The sequence below is a fragment of the Euprymna scolopes genome, chromosome 35 (genome assembly GCF_053919585.1).
Source record: "Euprymna scolopes isolate OS-2025 chromosome 35, ASM5391958v1, whole genome shotgun sequence".
In the NCBI taxonomy this organism is placed as follows: Eukaryota; Metazoa; Mollusca; class Cephalopoda; order Sepiida; family Sepiolidae; genus Euprymna; species Euprymna scolopes.
Genome location: NC_136516.1, coordinates 29,434,185 through 29,457,436, shown reverse-complemented (window position 1 = coordinate 29,457,436; position 23,252 = coordinate 29,434,185). Strand labels below are relative to the sequence as shown.

Genomic DNA, 23,252 nt, shown 5'->3' with positions numbered 1-23,252 from the left:
TGAGTAACTAAAGAGAGAGTGAATAAATACTGTATAAAATAAAAGCAACAACAGGTCGAACAACACACAATGAAAGCAGATAAAAGTTATAGACACATAGTATAAATGTATCAATTGCTTAGTTCATTGCAAATTATGACGAATTAGAAAGTTAAAATGTAAGTTTTTTTTCAAACATAAATCAATTCTAAAACCAAGAAATATTATTTTAATTAAAATATATAAAAAAGTTTTAGAGAAACAAATTTTGATTCACTAAGCTGTCCAAAAACATTAGAAACGAATATAAAATTGGAACCAATCAAGATAATAAAAAGCTTAATATACTTGATAGAGCAATTAAAAATATAAGAAACATTGATGATGAAAAATAAAATTGAATAAATTACAATATTATCCTCTGATGAAAAAAAACTTATCTTTGAAAATCCATGGGTTAAAGATTTTTCATTATTAAAATGGTAATAAAAACAGCATATATATATATATATATATATATATATATATATATATATATATATATATATATATATTTGTTTTTATTACCGTTTTTTGGTCTGCTTAGTTACATGTTTCCACTACCAGAATAAAATTAACAATCTGATAGTTTCTTCAGACTTGGCAAACACTATATTTTATTTTTAAAAAACTTTTTTATTTAAGCATTTTCATATTATATCTATACACACAAACTCAAAAGTCTTGTTGCATTTTACATGATTTAGGATTTTTCAAATTTTATTGGTCAGTAAAAACGTTCACAACTTAGCATAGCTTTGCCCAATCTTCTCTGTTTTTGAGCTTAGCTTGGCAGTTTATTTATAGATATATAATTATTTCCCTTACTTTAAGATAGTTCACCTATATTTGAGTTGTTGATGCTAGTTGACAAAGCAATACAGTGAACAATAAAGATTGACTCATTCAGGAAACAAAAGCCAAACAAAAACGTTAACATATTATGTTTTATGTAAATAATTTATGTAATCCGTAAATAATAAAGATTATATTTAATTTTGTGAAAAAAAAAAAAAAAAAATCAATCAAAATGAAAGTTAGGCCAAAATTTAAATATTTTATGACTATTTTGATCTTTTCAACTTTAAGGTGACTACCATTAAAACAATCTTCATAAAATTAGTCTTAGTTTTATAAAATTTAGTTCAATTAATACTTTAATAACCAAACGCTACTGTAATTATTAGGTTATATTATTACAGTATTGTTTCGTCATCTATAATATAAATCTCACCCGTCTGTTTAAATGTGCATATGTATGTTTGTATATCTCGCAAAAACTTTTGACAAAGGCAATGGATTTTCACAATATCGGTATCATTTTGAAGTTCGTCCCTTCGGACGACAAATATCAAAAAATTGGCTTAAAACATTAATTCCTTCACCCTTTACTGAGCATTTTTCTACAGAAAGGAGTCACTTTTTTCGCCTATATTTTCAAAAGTCATCGTCTCTTTTCGATTGTCTAGCCTTATTTAAACCTACGCCATTTCCGGTTTGGTGATGGGTGCAACAGCAAATGCGTCACATTTTTTTTCTCACTTTCTTTTCCTCCTTCATGGTACAGGTTCGAGCCTGCCTACTACCATTTTTTTTTTTTTTTTTTTTGCTCAACACATACCTCCAAACAACCGGGCAATGCCGGGTACCCAGACTAGTTATCTATAATATAAAAGTGAAAATGTGTGTGTGTATTTTTTTCGTATGTTCGCCAAAGGCTTTTTTTGGGGAGGGAAGGTCTCTCGAGGGGTTCACTGTTTCTTAGAACTTTTTTATATACTGTCTAGATTATGATATATCCGATTTACAAAACGACGTTGTATTTTTTATTACGTTACAAAATTTGCACTGTGATTTCATTTTCTCTACTACTATAGCGTGATGCTTGACCTAGAAAACCACATGTTGTCATTCAACTACCTGCTTTTTTAGACGTTTATTTTCAGCAGTTCTAAACTCACTGCCCTCGTAGTGTCGTGGTAAGTCATCAGGCTACTAGCCTCAAGGCTTCAGGTTCGAGCCTACCTCCCTCCCAAAACTTTAATTTCTTTTACACACGGGCACCCCTGCTAGTATATTATAAAAGTGAAATTGTTACAAAACTGGAACTAATTTGGTTAAAATAATGTCTCAATGTCCGCCATATTAAAGCTGAAAAATTCAAGACAACTGGTCTTATTTATAGACATCAAGTCTTTGATTTCAACTTACATCATTTACGTCTTTTGGGAAATTTTCCTCACCTTGGTTGTTGACATTTTCTGTTGCTGTACTCTTGCCTTCTGCCTGTACATTTTGTCATTGTCAGTAACCTGCTGGGAATATTTTAACTTTTATTCAACCCAAACGAAAGAACTGACCCAGTAAATTACCCCCCCCCCCCATTAGCCTCCTCCCACTTTTCGTCAAAATATTTGAGTCCATAATTAACCAAGCTCTAGTCCAGCATCTTACAGATGCTAAACTTCTGAGCGACCAATAATATGGATTTAGGCAAGCCTGGTCAACGGCAGACATCCTCACTGTAATCTCTGAGCATATATACCATTCACTTGACAAAGCAGGAGAGGGTAGAGTGGTAGCTCTAGATATATCTAAGGCTTTTGACAGGGAATGACATGAAGGTCTTCTCAGGAAAATCAGATCATATGGTATCGCTGGAAGAATACTTAACATAATTAAATCCCTCTTAGAAAAGAGGAAAATCCAGGTTGTCCTCGATGGTCGCACATCTAAACAATATCATATAAATGAGGGAGTGCCTCAGGGGTCTATCCTTGGACCTCTATTGTTCCTGATATTCGTAAATGACCTCCCTGACAAAATTGTCTGTGAAATGGGTATATATACACTCTATAACAGACATGACAGGAAAACAAATGAACACATATCTAAAGAAATGGCAGAAACACTAGAAGATGACCTCCAATCTGTAGTGGAATGGGGACAAAAATGGATGGTCACATTCAATGCTGCCAAGACTAAACTTGTTTCCTTCAATAATTAAAAGAAACCTTGAAAAGAAAGCAATGGCCGAAGACTCTTTATCTAAAAGTACATCTTTTAAACTCCTCAGCCTAACGTTCACAGGAAACATGAGTTGGAAAAATTACATTCAGAACATTGCTAGGACCGCTGTGAAAAAGGTAGGTTCTCTCTACCATGCTAGAAAGCCACTAATGCCCGAAAGTATCCTGTACCTTTATAAGGCCACCATTCGCCCATGTATGGAGTATTGTTGTCATATTTGGGCTGGTGCACCTGCTACTAGTCTCTCACTCCTAGACAAGGTTCAAAAGAGAGTCACCAAACTAATAGGTCCTGAACTGTCATCTAAGCTTCAACCTCTTTCCCATCGACGAAATGTAGCATCCATCTGCCTGTTCTACAAGTACTTTAACAGTGAATTCTCCGACGAACTGACAGCACTTGTACCCCCTCAACGTAAATACCCCCGACAAACCCGACAAGCAGCAAAATCCTACCCCTTAACAGTAGAGATCCTTAGATGTAAGAGAGCCTTCTACTCCAGTAGTTTCTTCCCCAGAACCACTAGACTTTGGAATTCCCTTCCGGGTTCCTGCTTCCCCAACTGTACTGAAGTTCAAGTGTAACGTGAACTGACATCTTGCTTCCCAACTACCTACATAGTACCCCTGTAGCTTATGTCCCTGATAATAGCCCCCTAGATCAAAGTGGCAATGTGCCTTGTTTTGGGGTGAAAATCTAATAAAAAAAACAACAAAAAATAAAAAAAAACAATTCATTGCCATTAAAGTGTAAGGTAGGGGCCCAGATTTATAGAGGAGAGAGCAACTTGGATGGGGAATTAGGTTGTAAAATCTTTGTTCACATTACATTTAAATTTTTGCATGTTGGTATTTTCAAGGAAACTCCAAACGTAAGTGGTCTGAGAAAAGAAACTATCAAAGTAAAAATATCTTCTAACATCTAGGTTCCTCTACAGTGAAGGAGGTGGGATTTAGTAGTTAGTTGTCTAAGTTTAGAGAACTTTTGTTTATAATGAACTAGTATAGTAAATTCATTGGAGCACATTCTGTGAAAATTCTTATAAAACTGTTATACCGACCTTCCTTGAACAGAGGAATTTACACCGATTAGCACTATAAATAGCGCTAGTAATTCCAACACCAGTGAGAGAGATACGACTGCACTTCAACTGCTAGCCGAGTGCCCAACAGATATACACGCTTTCCTATCTTTGTACATTATTGTTAATACACTTGTTCCTTAACCGAATCCAACTTGATTGTTCTTATTTTCACTGTTGTTCCACGACACAACAAAAACAAACCCAGAAATACAACACTGGTGATGCAGAAAAGGCTAAAGCTTAGAAAACAGTGTGGAATCTATTTGGTTGGAAATACTTTTGTGCTTCCTGTCCAAAATGGAGAGACTAGTGGTTGGTGCACCAGCCCAAATGTGACAACAATACTCCATGCATGGGTGAATGATGGCTTTACAGAAACATGATACCTGTAGGTGCAAAATGTTTTCATAACTGATAAAGGGAGTCTACCTTCTAAGTAAAAATATTGAATTTTGATTGTTATCTTCATAGTTAAATTCACAATATTTCACTTAGCATAATCTCTAACCTTTTTCTGCATCATTTTGAATTCCGAAAGCTCAAAGTCACAATCTTCTGGAGGTTGAAGGTTCAATTCTTACAGTAGGCGATAATAATGACGTATAACATAAAAATTATCACTTCTACCTAGTTATGGCTAATAGAATGAAAACAATCTACCCCTGTGGATTTAATTCAGTTTTAAATTCAATATAGAATCCAAAATTCAACTAGAAGTCTAAAAAGATGCACCTGAAGGATCGTGGAGGTTACAATGGCTAAAACATTGTGAGAATAACAAGCAAGATAAGAATAGTAGTCCAAATAATTTAAGTTATCAATCCTCATCTAAAATTTCCATAAAATAGTCTTAAAGTTTTTAAAAGTAAAATTCACAAAATAATTTTTACACGCATAGACCATGATTAGACAAGAAAATAAAAAGTCAAACTGATTTTATTTATTTTGACACGTAAACTTTCAATGAGATTACATTTAGATCAACACTTAACATTCGTGACATTTAAAATCATGCGATACTGAGAGCTAAATGTAAGACCAAGTTTCATTTGGTCAAAGAAGGCAAAACGTTTAACTCCAAAGAATAATCTAAAATTGAAGTTCAATTTTAGATCATTCTTTAGAATTAAACTAATAAGAGCATTTACTAGTATAGACAACAAAACAAAAAATTGGTAAAAAAACAAATACATAATCAAAGACAAGATAAGTTACTCTTCTACCTATCTAGATAAGTTTTTTGTGGTTTAACTTAGTTTAAAGCATTTATTTATTTTGAAACATGGGTAGTACTGAGTGTTAAGTTAGAACAAGAACAAAATGGCTGATGAGATCGTCATTGGTGGAGTTGATAATCACTCAAAAATTAAACAACATACTGGTTGAAACCCACCCAAAAATGTCACAAACACAGAAAACCATAAACTTTTCAAAACATACCTTGGTGATTGAATTTCTAATCTCAGATCTGTAATTAATCTAGAAAACATACAAAAGCATAAACCAAATGACTGCTGATCAAGCATCTCTATAAAGATTGGTAAAAGTGCGGAGAAAGAGATAGAATAAAAACATGTTTCTGGACTTGCAGATAAATCCGTCTGTTAAACAAAGTAGTGAAAGACAGTTGTAGATCATATTCTGCAGAATGTGGAAGTTTCTAGACATTTTTGTATAGGTAATTTTATTCATAGTACACACATGAAACTCTAATCTCCATCAAAGTAATCTCCTCCGGCTGCAATGTACTTGTTGCACCATTCCAAAAACTTCTGGAAGGCTCCGTGGAAGTCCTTTTGTGTGAGCCTATCAATGTCCATCATCACAGCCTTTTTCATCTCCTCAATTGTCTCATAATGACAGCCTCTAACGTTTTTCTAAAGCTTAGGGAATAACCAAAAGTCACAGGGAGCAAAGTCTGGACTATAGGGCAAGTAAGAATTTGTTGATACTCATCTTGATGAAATAGTCTGTGACAAGGATGGAGTTGTGAACTAGTGCATTCACACAAATCTTCCGCAACTTCAGCTACTCACAGATAATTGTGTGTACAGTTTCCATACTGACATCAAACTGTGCACTTATTGTCTTTATAGACACAAGACAGTCCTTATCCGAAATTCTTTATTTGGCCAATCAACTTTTGTGTTTTGACTTCCTTACTCCTCCCACATCTCTCATCATCTCTCACAAACTTTATGCTTTCCTTGAATCTCAATTCATGCAAGATGATTCAAAAGCAGTCTGAACCATTCCATACATTTCTGTGGCATTTTTCCAAGCTTAAAACAGAATTTTATTGCGTATCATTCTTCTAAAATGTCCTTATGTCCAGATTGCATTTTTGAAATTGTCCAGCTGTGACAATCAGACTTTAGTAGGATGTATTCCAATTACTGCTGCTCATTTGAACCTGAAATCATAAAAATTGGTCAGTCATCTCATAAGATGTACAGCAATAACATACTGAATTTTCAAAAGTAAATGCCTGTACAAAAAAGTCTGGAAACTTATTAAAGGCACTATGAATAATTCTAGATTTTTCATTTGGAAAATTTCCCTCTAAATTTGGTACTTATAAAAATGTGAGATGTAAATATGAGTGCATAAAAAGTGCATCTTTGAAAACTACCATGGTTACCTGACATTGCTCAGAACATGAACAACAAAATAGAAGAGATAGAACTTGTAGGTAATATTTTCATTTAACATTTCTCTTTCCTCTTTCTCCCTATCCTCTCCTCGTTTTCTCTCTATCACTTCTCTCTCTCTCTGTTTCTTTAGCAATTGGAAAAATTGTTTACAAATTACTACATAACATTAAAAAAATTGCTTTTAATGTCAACCCCTTAACTTTACTAATTATATTTTTGGTGCTTTCCCCCTTCAAAGAATGAATATTAAAAAAAAAAAAATATGTGCTTCTATTTGTATGGAGCAATGGTAAAAATGAATATGTCAGCTTTGTTAATGTTTCTCATGTAGATTTGTACTTTTAGCTGGACACACACACAAACAACTTTCTTGATCTCCATAGGACTCGGCAAAAGATGACTATAGGTGCTTTCATCTCAAATAGGAGAAAGGCAGCATTTTCTGTCAATGTTTCTACTTTGTGGAATAGTCTACAGAGGAGGCAGTGACGATGCCTACCATATATAAGCTTAAAGTCACCTTGGACAAGCGTTCAGACTATATATAGCTGTACACATCTTTTGTCTTTTTATTGGACTTGTTGCCTTTATGTATTTTATGCAAATAAATTTGATTTGATGTTGAACGCTACTCTTGTTGGATGTACACATATCTTGGTTAAAGGTAATCAAGGAAAATTCTTAAAATGACTCAGAAATGACCGCAAGTAATGGTGCATCAAAACCAACATAAATGATAGAATTTCATGATGAAAATCACGTTGTACTGCCATGGTCAGCATGCAATCTACACCTGATGCGAAAAAAAGCATGCGAAGATGTAGGTCAAAATGTGATGTTTACACATGGAAAAGAAATGTTACCTCTCTCTGCTTACCAAAACAGATTTACCTGTAGGCTGTGAAAGACAACCTGTGATACCTTAGGATAAAATCCTAGGAGTGAGCTAATCCTTCATGTGGCCCTTACTTCAGGTAGATGGAAGCTTGGAGAGGTTCAAGCTGATCAGTTGGATGGTCATGTCATATCCTAGTATCTATTAGTTGCTCCCCACCATATCATGAATCTGATTTAATATTTCTGAACTTTTGAGATAGGATTGATATGTATTATTTTGATAGTTTGGATTGCTGTTTTCATGTTAGATATTATTCTCACAATGTTTCAGCTGATATAACCTCAGACCTTCAGGTGCATCTTGACAGTCGCTCTTATCGATGAATGGTGAAAAAAATGTTTTTGTTTTCCAATGAACCATAGTTGTTAGAATTCAAGATACTAGGTTTTTGAATTTTTGAAATGAGGATTGATAATTTGTATTATTTGGTTTTCTGTTCTCATCTTGAGTGTTATTTTCACAATATTTCAGTTGATGTAACCTCCGACATTCTTCAGGTGTATCTTGTGAAACATGGGAATTTGTATGAAATTTTGAATGGAACCCTTTATTTAATCCATAGGGTAGAATGCTCTCATTCCATCAGCCATGACTGGTAAAAGATCTAAGTAATTTACAATTGTATTTGAGTGTCACCTTTAACCTTCAGAAGAATGTAACTTAAACTGAATTTTCTCAAGTATTTGATCCACTTTGATGGGTCCTTGTGGACGATTCTAGTATGAATTTTGGGAGTCTTAAATCACTTTTCTTTTAGATGCACAAGCATACTACTAAACATTATACATCACTACTTATTGCTACAAATTACCATATACATAATTTTTTTAATTGTGACTTTATCATTTATAATGAGTGGTTCCTGTATTAAATTCTATACTAGGTCTGCTTAGGTGATCATCACCCAGCATATGCTGCTTCTTTGAAGTTTCTTGCTCTCTACAATCCTTGTCTGTCTATAATTTTTACCTCGTCTCATAAGGATAGATTTCTCTTTTCTTTCTATATGTGGTCAGCCATGTATAACTTTCCAATATCTCCACATATTACAGTCTTTTAACCTTTTAGCAAACAACATATCTCACCTTTGTAGAGTTTTTTACATTTATATGGAATCTCATGCACACAATTCTTAGTCATGATTTTTTTTCTACTGTAGCAGGTTTGATTCATACAAGATACTTTTATAGAGTCGAGTTACGCCTGAATACTGTATTTATATCATATAAATTACATATTCTTGGAACTTTTTCAACAAGCCTTCATGTATGGGAAACAAACTGTGGTGAGTTTTCAGATGGTGGTAAATAAGCATTAAAAGGAATGTTTTCATTGTCAAGCATGGCAACAACAACCGATTTGTTTAACCTCTATAATTATACTAGACTACCTGTCGGGTCAGCATATTATATTAGCTATGAAATTCATGTATGAGCGTGACACTTATGACGTAAAGAAAATATTTTTTTTTTGACAGCGTCTGCAGTTTTCTAGCAGAGCTAGACTTTCGCAATACGAAAATGCGGCTATAATGTCAGGACCCTAGCACCAATTAGTCATTATTTTTATTTTCAAATACAGACAAAAGTTAGTTTTGCATTAACATATTTTGTTCCTTAAATGATTTATATGTTTTGTAAGTAAAAATAGTTAGAATTTATTACATATAAAAACATTTATTTTCCTTTTTTAAAATAGTAATCTCGACAAAAAAAAATGTGGTTGACATTTTTAATATAAGGAGCAAAATCATGTTTACACCGTTTTGCGATTTGTTCATTTCTACCACATAGACGAAACGCTCGACATTTTTTTTAGAAAAAAAGCATATTATTTAGAAACCCTAACAGATCGAACGATTTTATCAAATCTAATTCTAATCACGTGTTACTTTTAATAGGTAAGTGAGAAAACATTACATCTTTTATTTAACTTAAAATGTTTTGTTTTCGTTAATTTATTTTATTTTCGGCAATTCTGCAGTATACAGATGGCGGCAATGGTAGTGGTGGGGGATAACTCCAATTTCTTCTTGGTCAAATACCACAGCAAATAAGTAACAAACAAGATTTTTTTCCGAACACAAAAATATTTGAAAACCAAAACATTTATATAATATATATATATATATATATATATATATATATATATATATATATATATATATATTAGTGTTGTAATTTCTTTTTCTAATTATATAGAAACATATTTCCGGATTAATGGCATCCAGACGGTTTACTCAAATATGGAGAAAAAAATATATTTCCTAATCGTGTAAAATTACCTATTTTTCCGAATAATCGCTCAAAAATCGAAAATTAAACATAATTTGCCTACGAATCGAATGCAGACGACATTTTTTACAGCTTTATTTAACAACTTATGAAGAATTTAAAATATTAAATTTGTTAAAAAAAATGGATTTAATATGTGTAAAAAATATGACCAAATAGATTCAAGTATTTGCTGTTTAAAAAACAAAAAAAACACTATTTAATGTAATAGGAACGTGTGCATTTACGGATCCGGATTTCAGTTTGGCGTGTGCAGATAAAATACAGGAGTATGCCAAGCTATGGTAAGGTTAATCAGCTACTGGAAAATCAGCAATAAGAATGTAAGCGGACGACTTTTAAAAAATTGGAAGAAGAAAAAAAAAAAGATTTTAATCACGCCCTCTAGTTATAAAGGGCCACATTAGTTCCATGGTTATTAATAGTGTAAGGGGGATAACTCTGTCCAATTGTCTAAATGTTAATGTTTATGCACGCATGCGCAACCGGATGCCGTAAACCGGAAAATGGGTTATATCGCTCGTTACAAGGTAATTTGAGTTTTATAATTATATAGATGTAGCTGTTTGCTACATGAGTGATGTTCCTTCTGAAAACTAAAGAAAATCTTTTCTTTGCTTTCTTTGACAAAGATCCATTTTTTATTCAACATTATTCAATTCATTTGGCGGAACTGGCATCATCATCGTCATCATCATCATATTTGATTTAGCCTCTGTTTTACATGCTGGCAAGAGAAGTCTTTAAGAAATCTATCTCTGGCCAAGTTTTTATCTCTCTTTCTTTCAAGTTCATTTTTATCACTTCCTCTCATGTTTTCACGGGCCTTCCCGAGTGAACTAGATCTGCTACCATAATTGTTTTATATGTACTAACCAAAGAACTCTCACCCATTCTTTCACCGTGGCCGTATCATCATTCTCCACACAACTCGCTATACTGTTTACAGGGCTCTACGGACAAATTTATCTTTAGTTGATCTTTGACAATTAAATATTTTCGTTTATTAGCCAAGCCCACATGATTTTTAGAATATGACATCTTCGTTCTGTGACGAGTATCTACATCATAAAGATTTTTTTGTGTTTTTTTAATAAGTGTAATGCTAAATATACAACAAATTTTATGTTGATACTTGAAGGTATAAACATTCAAATTTCTTCAGATATTTTTTATACAGCCTTCGTTAAAAAAAGTATATTGTTCTATTAAACTTCTATTGTTTAAATAATTTAACTTTGCTCGTTTTATAAAAAAAAAAGTTGAAAAGATATTTTTCAATTCAGTAGTGAGCTTTGGAAGATTATCAGTGAAAGCAATACAATCACCAAAAGATAAGCGTTTCATTATTTCGAGCCACCACTTTGAAAAATCATTCGCCAATGCGACTGTTTCACTCGCAATGTAGATCCCTAGTCTAGATTTAATCTTTCTTCCTCTGATGTCATCAGATCTAAGCCTGTCTTCAAAACTCACATTATACATCCATTATATCATTTCTCTACATGCAATGCATGTCCCCAACCCTCACTGGCCAGGTTTAACTTCCATATATCACACTATACACATGCTTGATAGTCTTGGTCAACAGTCGTAACTGAACTTCATCCACTACTGACTCATGCAATCACACTAGCACGTTTCATCTTCTGCTCTCTTCCTATTACCAAGGTAACAAAACTTTGCAACAATTTCAATAGTTTTGCCATCCAAGTATAATTTATTAACATCCGAGTTCCCATCCATCTCCATTATCTTACACTTCTAACTACACAGCTATTATTCTGTTTCGTTTCTTAAACATGTGACAATGAAGATGTCCTGTATTTTGGACTTTAATAAGATGAACAAACACAATTGAAACATCAAATATCTATATCTTAATCAAAATAAAGCGAAATGTATTTTCTTTTTAACGGAAGTCAAGTGCAAAAATAGACTCCACGATAATATTGTATCCTCAGTGATTGAAATGAAAACTTCTTATTAAGGTACTTAGGATAATGTACTTTCAAAAAATGTATGAATAGTCCACAGGAGTCTATTAACAAACAAACAGACAGACTGTAGAAATACAATTTTAGACGATTTAGAATTAGCTTATACGTAAATTGAAAATAAAAGCTTTTGTTATTAACTTTTAGTTGCTTGAAAATGTGTAAGTTTCATTTGCATGTTTGAAATTTCAAAATGAATTATCAATTGTATAAGGAACTAAACATGTGACTTATTGGGTCAGTATTTGTTATATTATGAACTTTTCAGCTTTAAGATGGCTGCCATTGAAACATTATCTTCACAAAAATAAAAGTTCAATGTCAAGAAGGAGTTCACCAGGGATCTTTCTCTAGCCTTCTACTTTTCATCCTAATTTTAGAAGCATTAACATGAGTTTCAGTTGAGTTGTCTATGGGAATTACTCTATTTGGATGACTTCATTGCTGAGTCCTTGGAAATATGGAAAAGTGATCTGGAGGTCAAGGATTTGGGAGTAAATTTACCTAAAACAAAACCCTATGAAACTCGGGTCAGTATCCTTATTTCATGTGCTGGAAAGGTGTTAAAAACAATCTAATACAATGTAACTTTTTGGGAGTTCACAAAAATGTAATCACCTGAAAGATAAATTAGCCTTAAATTCCAACTTCAAGTGTAGGAAATGCATGGGACAAGCACAACCTATTGACAATTGTCCACACAAAAAGATGGCACTAGATGACAATACCCTAAAGGTATTAAACACTTTCTGCTATCTAGGAAATATGCGGAGTGCAGATTGTGAATATAAACTCTGTTCGACTACAAGAGTGAAGGTAGCTTGAGAAAAACTTTTTGAGTTGTTGCTGCTAATAGCATTGCGAATTGTCCCTATCTATATCCAAGGTAAGTTGTACAGCAGTTGTGTCAGGAGTGTCATATGGTAGTAAATGCTTGACTCACCCAACCCTCCCTCGCCTGACTCCAGTGCAATGACACATCCATGATCAGATGGATCTGCAATGTGAAATCTGAGCAAACTCAATACATCAGGTCAGAGGATTTACTGAAGGCACATTTGCGCAACATATCTTAAGGATGAATTGGTTACACTAGTATGGTTATTTGGAATGTTCAACCTCTTGGATAAACTGCTGCACAAGCACAGACATCTTAAATCACAGGAAGATTGGCCAACCAAGGAAAATTTGGAAACAAGTGATGAGACAAATAAGAGAGCTAACCTGATGAAATGTGTAAACTGGATAGTTAGCTTGCATAATATCAGAAAATGTCTGTTGGTTCAATTAATAATTAAAGCACCAAACAATTATAAACAAATTAATGCAGTATTTTTTTTTAGTCGTTAAATTATTAATTGAACCAAATTGTTATAAAACTGGATATAATTTGGTTGAAACAATTTTGTTTCAATAGCAGCCATCTTAAAGCTGAAAAGTTCAAGATAACTCCAAAATGTTTTTATAAACATGTGGAAAGTTACAGCTTCTGGTGTTGTTGTTAAAGGAGTTGGACTTCTGCACAGAGCCAACAAAGATTGTGTCCCAGAGTTGTCTGGTCAGCATGAAGTCTTCCTCCTTTTTCGTTGCAACTATTTGTGCAAGTTGCAGAATTGTAGGTTTTTATCCAGACAGCAAGGCTCAATGGTTGCATACGAAGTAAAGGAAGATTTAGCCCAGAATGCATAAAAAAATGTTGTTTGTACACATGCAGAAGTAACGTTTGATTTGTGGTTTCGCACCTAACATGTCTTGTCCTGCTATATGCAGATGCAGAGGATAACTGATCCTGATGCCGACTCTTGGGTTTTCATTAGAGCCCTATTAGCTGGTTTACAGCCCTAATATCACTTGTTGCCATACCTGTTCGCCTTGGATGGCCTTGCCAGGACTCGTAGTTCTCACAGTATCATGTTGCCCCCGCTCCAACCATGGTGAGGATTGATTGAACTTTAGAGGCGGAAGGGGGGTGGGGACTGCAAGATAGTCACAAGAGAAGAAATCCTTTTTGACTGAGGCAATTTTTATTCTATCCGAAGTGCCCCTTTTTGGGAGGTGAATATATCAATTAAACTAAACTTATGTTGCATCTAGACCTTGCGAGGAAATGATCAAAAAGATATGCATATATTGCATGCTTGCTCCTTTTTACAGATTTAGCAGTATACAAAATCTGTATTTATCCAGTATGTGTGTGTGTGTGTGTATATATATATATATATATCAGTCATGGGTCGTCTATGTTTTGCTTTAAAGGATGACATCATAAAGGTAAAGGATCTTCTCAATGTAAGTCATACTTTGTGAGATCAAAGGAGCTTCCTGGTGTATTCCACTAGTTTTAGTGGATTGTGCAAGGAAACAAACAAATCCACTTTTAATAGTATAAACGGTGCCCCCCCCTTTTTAATAGTGTTTTGAAAGTTAAATTTAATTGTTCAGAATCGTTTGGTCATTAATTTAATCAATCTATATATCTGTGAAAGTGTCTACGCAATAACGCTGTCAATTTTAAGGCTACAGACTCGAAATTTTATATACAGAGTACTGAGATTTGGGAAAATCGATGTGACCGGTTTTCGGCCAGAAATTTGGCTGTTAAGGGGATCAAAGTTCAACGATTTGACCTTTGAGAACTCTACCAAACTCCTCCGACAATTTTGGGTCTAAACACTTGAAATTTAGATATAGGTTCCTTGGACATGGATCTAACTTAATTTGAGCCCAAAACAATAAATTTTAAGAGATCATAATAGGGGTCAAAGTTAATAAAATTGACCGCTTTTTTTTTTTTTTTTTGCTCAACATACACCTCCAAATACCCGGGCAACGCCGGACACCCATGCTAGTTTGTTATAAAACTATATCTTAAGTTAATAATATTGTATTCCTATTGGATTGTACATAGCTTCCAAAACTTTTCATTTTAATAAATAAGAATTTGCTAAAAATTTTGAAGTCCGTTTAAATGATTCCAAATTCCAGAGTCACAATGTGTTTTTTTTTTTTTACAAATATAAACAAAGGATGAAAATTGTTGGCTTGTTTACGAAGAAACCGAAATACATTCTGATACATTTAATTTCGTACTTATAATATTTTGATAAGTTGGATTTTTAAAAGTTCGTTTTGCATTTGTGATTTCAATTAATAGGAAATAATAAAAATATATATGCAATTATCGGATTAACGTAGTCGCGAGAAAACCATACACACGTTCGCGAACTGGCCTTAAAATTTTAATTATAAAGAAATGAAAAAAAAAAAAAAAGGAATTGAAGGGGACATAAATGTTGATTTTAAAAAAAGAAAAAAAAGGAAAACAAAGGTTTTATTTGCTTTGTAAGCTTATCACTGGTCGTTTCGCTATTATTAGGGCAACGCCCTTTTGATTAACGAAAAGAAGAAAAAAAATGATCGTCAATGTTATTTATTTCTGCAGAAAAGCGAACTTAAAACAATTTACGGCAAAATGTACTTTGGTTTACGATATATAATAGTACCCTAAGTTATGCACTGTTCGTTGAAAACAAACTAATTACAAAATTAAATTATCCTCCTTTTAAAATTGTCAAAAAAAAAAAAAAAATTGTTTTTACAATTTCATTCGTTAAAAAAAAAAAAATTTACAACCACGCGACGATTAAATTTTGATTTATAGAAATTTTAAAATGATTCCCAGTTATGTACCTTTTTAGCATCCCAAATTGTTTTCAAAAGACGTCAATCCCATGCGATTTGTAGTTCTAAAATTGCAATTTTAGATGTAATAATAAAACTATTTATAAATATGATGCTTATGCATCTATGTTACCGCGCTATTTAAAAAAAATATTTTCAAGTAAAATTCAATTTTTACGATATATTAGTTTATGTGAAAGTACAGAATAGTTACAAAACACTCCTCTCATGTTAAGAATGGGCTTCAAAATAATAAAGTTATTTCAGCGCGGTAACATAGATGCATAAGTACCAGAAATATTTAATTTAATATTGATTAAAACTTTGTTTATAGCGAACTTATTGTTTTGCTAACTTAAATTAAGAGAATAAAACAAAGAAATCAATAATGTAAAAAAACTTGCTGATAGAAGGACGATAGAATCAGATTTAAAACTTCGTAAAAATATCTGCAAAAACAAACAAAAAAAATCGATGGTAAATTAAATTTTAAATTCCACTATAATTTAAAAAATATACAAATCAAGTAAAATCTATTAAATATGACGTCTTTTGAAAAAGAATTTGGGACGTTGAGAACATGCATAAACTAATCGCGTGATAAAAATATTAATTGAATTTTTTAGATTTTTTTAACGTGAGGGAAAAAAGTGACAAAGATAAGCTTAAAAATACATAGTAAATTGAAAGACAAAAACAAAAAACTTATTAAACCAGACATTTATTATTAAATAAACCTGTTTTTGCTATTTGAAATTAATTTCATTGTGGGAGATAATCAAAAGAGAGTAATTAATTCTTCCTCGTACGTTTTATAGAACATTTTTAAATGAAACTATTTTTGAATAATATCGACTTCAGAAGTTGAATTATTCATTTTTCGAAGCACATCATTGTTTTTTTTTTTTTTTAATTTCGATCTGCACACCCACATAAAATCAAGAGAGGGAAAGGAATTAGTAGTTAAGAACCTCTGAGTCAGCCATGATTGCCTTTTCTCGCTGGACGACTACACACTGCTCTTAGATGGCGTATTTGTTGCGTAACCCCCACCGATAAGTTTACAAACCGTCATTTTTACGTCGCTTTAAAAATATATTTGATCGCTACTCGAACAAATATCGATGATTATTTTGCTTTTTTTAAAAAATGGCGTTATGGCTAGGTATAACTCGAAATAAAACGAAGCTCTTGCAAACTAAGTTAAATCCGATCGCTTGTTATATTTTCTGGTGTTTACGGGGAGTAAGTTCGGAGGAGGTAATGTCTGAGTAGCACAATGAAGTAACCAATAAGAATCGAGTGGATTAACCAATCAAAATGGAGCATTCGTCAATGTCGGACCAATGCTCAAACGAATCTCTTCTTGTCTCCCGCATTTTTTGTTATGGGATGTTAGCCTCCTCCTCCCCCTCTCTCTTTATATATATGTATATATAAATATAAAGTATCACACTCCTCCTCACACCTATGTGCTTCTCTAACCTCCTACTCTTTCTCAACGACGCCATGATGGTATTATTATTATGGAGTAGTCCACATCTTCTCCGCCACCGACTACGCCGTCTTTTCTATTATTATTATTATTATTGACGATATCATTCTATAATCGAGACTACACCATACAAAAACGAACCTACCAGCTCTTCGCCGGAGTCATGACCGCCTCCACCTACTAATTTTTGATAGGGGGGAAAGGTGATTTACTCTTGATGACCAAAAGAAAAAAAAAAAAAAAAAAAACGAACCTGGTTGATAATGTGAAATAAGCTGATGGGACCTACTTCTTTAAAACAATTATACATATATGTGTATATACCTACCGACGTCATAATCAGGAAAAAAGAAAAATTAGACCGTCTAAATTTTCTAACAACAAACTAATCTCTCTCTGCCTCTACGCTGCAGTAGTGGCAGAGGAGGGAAAGAGAAAAAAATGGAACTGTTTTATTATAAAATGTGAAAGTTTTGTGGAAATTACCAACTAACTATTCCGAGCTTATGGACTACTCTCTCTCTCTCTCTCGTTTTCTCTTAAAAAAAAAACAAAAAAAAAAAACAGAAGTTCATTCTCCCTGCTGTGTTGGCGATTAAGGTGACACGGAGAATACCAAAAGACGACACTGCCTGGTCGGACTAGGTTTTCTCTTTATTTTTATTACTGCACCAGTGATCACCTCTTTATTATTATTACTTTTTTTTTTTTAGATCAACCACCTAGGTACGTGGCGAAATCACGTGGTACATACATATTAAACCTTTTAGTTTTCTTATTTTATTGTCATTAAAAGTGTGAGAACTTTATTTTCAGTTAAATAATTTTTTAGTCTTGTTTATTATTTCATGAGTTTCTAACTAAAACGTTTTGCTTCAAACCATACATTCATTATTACTTTATAAGCCTACTGCGAATATTGCACTTATAGAAGTGTGTGTGTGTGTGTGTGTGTATAAATTATTTTTTCTGTGTAGTTATATTAAAAATGTTTTAATCCATTTCAGGTTCGAATATGTTTTCTCTTCCGCCTATCACAGAATGCCTAACCTCCGTTTGTGTGAACGACATTAGTCACGTGCTTTCAACACTACTGCAGCAAGCCTCTATTTTTTGAATGGTTGCATTTTTTATTGTTACTCCAGAGATCTTGTGGCCGCCGCTGTGGATTCACTCGTTACGAACCTGTCCTATGCGTTTCTCTGCCAGACGTTTATGTGCAGCCCTTTGCCGCTAAGGGTATGGTGCATGGCCGCTATGGCGCCAGCGCTCACGGAAGCGGCCGCACAAGCACATATTAAGCTGCCCCCACTTTCGCCACCCGCCTCCACCGATCTGCTTCGGGATAAAGCACTTGGATTGAAAGCCGAACTTACCGGTTCCATTGGCTCCAAAGTCTCCCCGGACAAAGGGTTAACCAAATCGACCGCCCTCCCCGATCTACCGCACTTGGAGGTTGCCAACGGAGAACCAGGCAAGCCATCGATTCCGAGCCTTAATCTGAAATTGGTACGGAGCTTAGCCCCAACAGCAACGGGTCCGTACGGCTCGCACAAACTGGCGTTTCCCAAAGACCGTGCACTTGGCAGTTTATTGGAAAAGGCTCGACTCATGAATCGACCCAGTCTCTTATCTCCTCCCTCGCTCCGGGGACATTTCTCAACCGAGCAGAGTACTGGGAAGAAAGATCCCAACACTCCTCGACGCCCTTATTTAAACAACAAACTACAAAGTAACACTGGTCGATCGGTAGGAGGTGAACTTATGAAACCCAGTCTACCTGTCGTAAACAATATGAGCTCTGCCGCCTTTGACAAAATTTGTAATGATGGGGGTATTGCTAGTGAACCCGGAAGGAGCGTGGAAAGTGGCCTTGATCTCCATGCGGCCCAACAGCAAGTTATGAAATTCCAATGCTTTTTGGGGAAAAAGGTAAATACTATAATGAAGCGACTCCGACGGATACAAGGAAAACAATTGGAACAACACATCAGGCGCCAATTGGCAGGTTTTGTCAGTAAACAACACAAGAACCTCCAAACAATGGCGAAATCTATAAAATCACCAAACTCTGGTGGGTCAATTCCGGGTCTCCAGACGGATTTGTTGCAGAGTGAGGATGTACGTCACTTGTCAACTGCAGCTTTAGTAAATTTGGTTAGGAAATTACAATCGCCCCAACCAATCTCGATTGGTCAAAGACTGGTGCCAAATTCTTCGAAAGTCGATCTTTCCAACAGTATCTTAAAACTTGATAAGGAAACTAGTGTGGAATCGGAACGTATGGCCTGTCAACTAAACACCGTCTTGCGACATATGGAATCGGCCCTGGATTCGGATGCGACTGAGAGTAGTTCTGGGGGTGAAAGCTGCGACGAAGACGAACAAGTACCGACCATTGAAGAACCAGATGCAAGTGAAAAAGAGAAAAAATCCCAACAAATGGCTATGTAAGTATAATAATAATTATTATTATTGCAACAATGCAACATCACCATAAAAAACTGCATGTTCTTACATCCAAGTGCAAACAACACATTTCTGTTATTGTTTATTTTTTACGTTTTCTCGTTTGTTTTTATCCGTAAAATTAAAAATCTTCCTAAATCCAAATAATGTAGCATGTATCGAGTACATTTCATTTATTTTTAAATAAATAAATGAAAAAAAAAATGGTAATATTTTGCAATGAGCATTTGTATCAATTATTATCGTTATTAGAGCTTAATAAAACGCAAAAAAACCAACCAAACAAACAAAAAACAAACACGTGAGTCAGAAATACGTCATTTTTTTATTTTTTTTATTATTTAAAAAATTTTCTTCCGTTTAATTTTGGTCAGCGCGTGTTTTAATTTTATTTCGGGCGATTTTTTTTTTAAATTTTTTTTTTTTGTAATTTTAGTTAAATTGATGCTTTTTAAGTTACTTTTGTCGTCAAATATTAAAAAAAAAATATCCATTCTAATCTCTTTACGCTTTTACTTAATTAAAAAAAAACAAAAAAAAAACTCGTCGCACGGAAAATTCGTATTTCACATTAAGCTCTTTTCATTGAAGTGTTGTAAAAATAAAATCTAAGGGTTGGACGTACTTTTACGCGTAATGATGCAAGATGTGCTAAATATTTTTTTAATCTATATCCTATCTGAATATAGGGAAAAAACTTATCTTTGTTCATATTTAAAACTTAATAAATTTGAATTTAAAAAAAAAAAAGAAAAAAAAAGGGAGGAAATCGTCTTTAAATCCTTGATTTTTTTTTTTTTTTTTTTTTTTTGTGGGCCGTGTTTTTTCGCGCCATTGTTTTTTTTTTTTTTTTTTTCTCTCCTTGTTTCGTTGTGGAATTTTTATTCACTTCAACTAAAAAAAAAAACAATGTCTATTCAGTTAGAAAGGACAATTTGACCAACTAATATTTAATTTCCCTTAAAATCTAAAATCAACTTTCCAAATACGTTCTACTTTTGGTCTCAACTTGAATTTTTCATGAATGGTGTGACTACTCGTTATCTCTGAATATGTCGATAGAATCCACATTTTTATTTTTACAATTCGTTCGATGCAGTAAATGGCTTCGTATTTTTTATTATTCTGATTTTATTTTAATAATAGAAATAAAATTTGATTCCTTTTTACTCGAAATGGACACAAAATATTTTTAAACCATTACTTGCCCCCCCCCCCCCCTTCCACCTTGTCTGGAAATACGTGATTTTATTATCATAAATGTTTTACATTTATAAGTTTTAATACCCGGGTTAAAATATTAAAATTTAGTAAAATAAATAAATAAAATGAAAATATAATTTTTTAATTCAGCTTTACTTAAGACATAATGCCGAAAGAATAAAATAGTTTTCATTTTTAAATCGTTTTTCTTTGCGTGTACAAAAAATAAAAGTATTTTTTTTTTATATCTAATAGAATATCTGTAACAGTTATCATAGAGCTATATAAATATTTTTGTTTTAAGTCGAATTAAGAGATTTCGAACTTAACCCTTTGATTTATTTAATGCACACTGGTAGATTGTTATTCCGTCAGCAAGGACTAAAAGTATTGAGTTTTGTTATTCTAAATTATTATCGCCTGTAGTAAGGATTGAACTTTCAACCTCAAGATTTTCACTTGGAACTGACCATCGCTAGTAATATTTGCGGCATGAGTCCACGTTCTTGAGATTCCAAAGTTTGATGCACTTAAAACTGGTCAGAGTCTACATCGGCCGAAACGTTGTGAACGAGACTAGCAGGCCGAATAATCTAAATTATCAATCCTCATCTCCCAATTTTCGAAACGAAATATTTTCATGTCAGGCCGTTCAACTTCGCCATAGGGGAGAGGGAAAAAGTAAAACTGAGAAACTTGCACTTCAAGATTTTTTTTTTCTCCATTTGTTGAACCCTCTACTCAAAAAGGAACTGGATTGTGACAAAATTAAAATTCGATCCATTTTTAAAAAGAATGTGTCTTCCATAGTATCAACTGAATGGTTAATTGTCAGTATAGACCGATTCCATACCCTCCAAAAAATTCCAGCAAAAACCTAACACCCAGCCGTGGTTCTCTCCAGAATGTGCTACTGCCTTTGCGCACAGAAATCACTTTTTCTGTTGTTTCCAATGTAATAGATGTACTAAGACTAAAGCCGCTTTCAGGACTGCCAGCATCCACTGTAAAAGAGTAATAAAGAATGTGAGAGAGTTGTATGCTCAGTCCGTCAAATCCAAAGTAGCTGAGCAGCAGCTTGGTTCTCACCAATTTTGGCAAATAACAAACAGTCCTTAATAGAAGTGTGTGCTCTATCCCAACAATCATCAATGAACCTGAGGTAATCTCATCAGCATCAAAGCCAAACTCTTTGCCAAAAACTTTTCAGCTAATTCTACTCTATGCGATCAGGGCCGCTACACCCCCTCCCTGTATTTCCTCCTGTCTGAAAACACGCTATGCAACATACAAATATCTGTGCATGATGTTGCTAAGCTAATCAAAAGCAACTGGCCCTGATAGCATTCTTATTATAGTACCCAAAAAGCTTCAACCAGAACTAGCTCCCATACTTACAAAGTTATATAAGTGTTGTCTTAAGGAGAATTGCTTCCTAACACCCTGGAAAATTTCATCAGTATGCCCCGTATTTAAAAATTCAGGTGATCGCTTATCTCCCTCTCGATACAGACCAATCGGTCTCCTGTGCATCATGAGTAAGTTGTTAGAATCTGTTAAATAGAGAAGTAGTCAACCACCTCAGCAAAAATGACCTCAATGACATGGTTTCCATTTTGCTAGATTTACTGATAAGTTATCATAGGATTAGTGAATCTCTCGATGGAGGCTTCCTTTCTAAGACAATTGCCCTTGACATATCAAAGACATTTGATAGGGTATAGCATAGAGGTCTACTCCACAAAATTTCCAGCTACGGTATAGCTGGAAATGTCTTTTCAATTATTAAATCATTTCTCTCTGATCGGTTCATAAGAGTAGTGGTTGATAGGTAAAAATCTGAAGATCACAGAATTAATGCTGGTGTCCCTCAGGGATCCATTCTGAGCCCAACTCTCAAATCTACATCAGGGATCTCCCAAATTACATTCTAAGATCATTTGTTGACATTTATGCTGATGACGCTACCATCTATGGCAATACTTCAAAGGCCGGAAATGACCAAGTTCTCTCTGATTCTCTCTCCTCTGATCTTGAGCACGTGGTTCAATGGGGAAAGAGGTGGCTGGTTAATTTTAATGCATCTAAAACCAAACTTCTGTCTTTCCATCATCAACCCTCTGGTCCCCATCTGGCATCAATTGAAATAAATGGCTCCCCTCTTGAGGAGGCTCCATGTTTTGACAAACTTCTGGGCCTGACCTTTACTCCTGATCTGAAATGGAACACGTACATCAAATCCGTTGCCAGGGCTGCTGGGGAAAATGATGGGATCGTTCTACTGTTCCAGTAGATATCTCGCTGCTGATGCAATTCTGTATAAGAGCCAAGTACATCCAAAGATGAAGTACTGTTGCCACATCTGGGCAGGAGCTGCTAAAAGCAGCTTATGCTGCCTTGACAGAGTTCAAAATAGACTTTGTGGCCTA

At 34.0% G+C, this 23,252-nt stretch overlaps 1 protein-coding gene across 6 annotated transcripts in view; it reads left to right on the top strand.

Annotated features, from left to right (window-relative positions):
* The window catches only part of LOC145259772 (KAT8 regulatory NSL complex subunit 1-like), a 143,036-nt gene that overhangs the window by 51,738 nt on the left and 68,046 nt on the right, over positions 1-23,252 (top strand). For 2 of the 6 annotated variants that reach the window (XM_080117517.1, XM_080117516.1), the window contains exon 3: positions 18,159-19,601. In XM_080117517.1, coding sequence (XP_079973643.1) covers positions 18,367-19,601 — 1,235 coding nt within the window. In that variant the 5' untranslated portion in view covers positions 18,159-18,366. Of the gene's footprint in view, positions 1-17,144; positions 19,602-23,252 lie in introns of those variants that run through there. The other 4 variants (XM_080117515.1, XM_080117520.1, XM_080117519.1 and 1 more) reach the window with 4 other exon arrangements.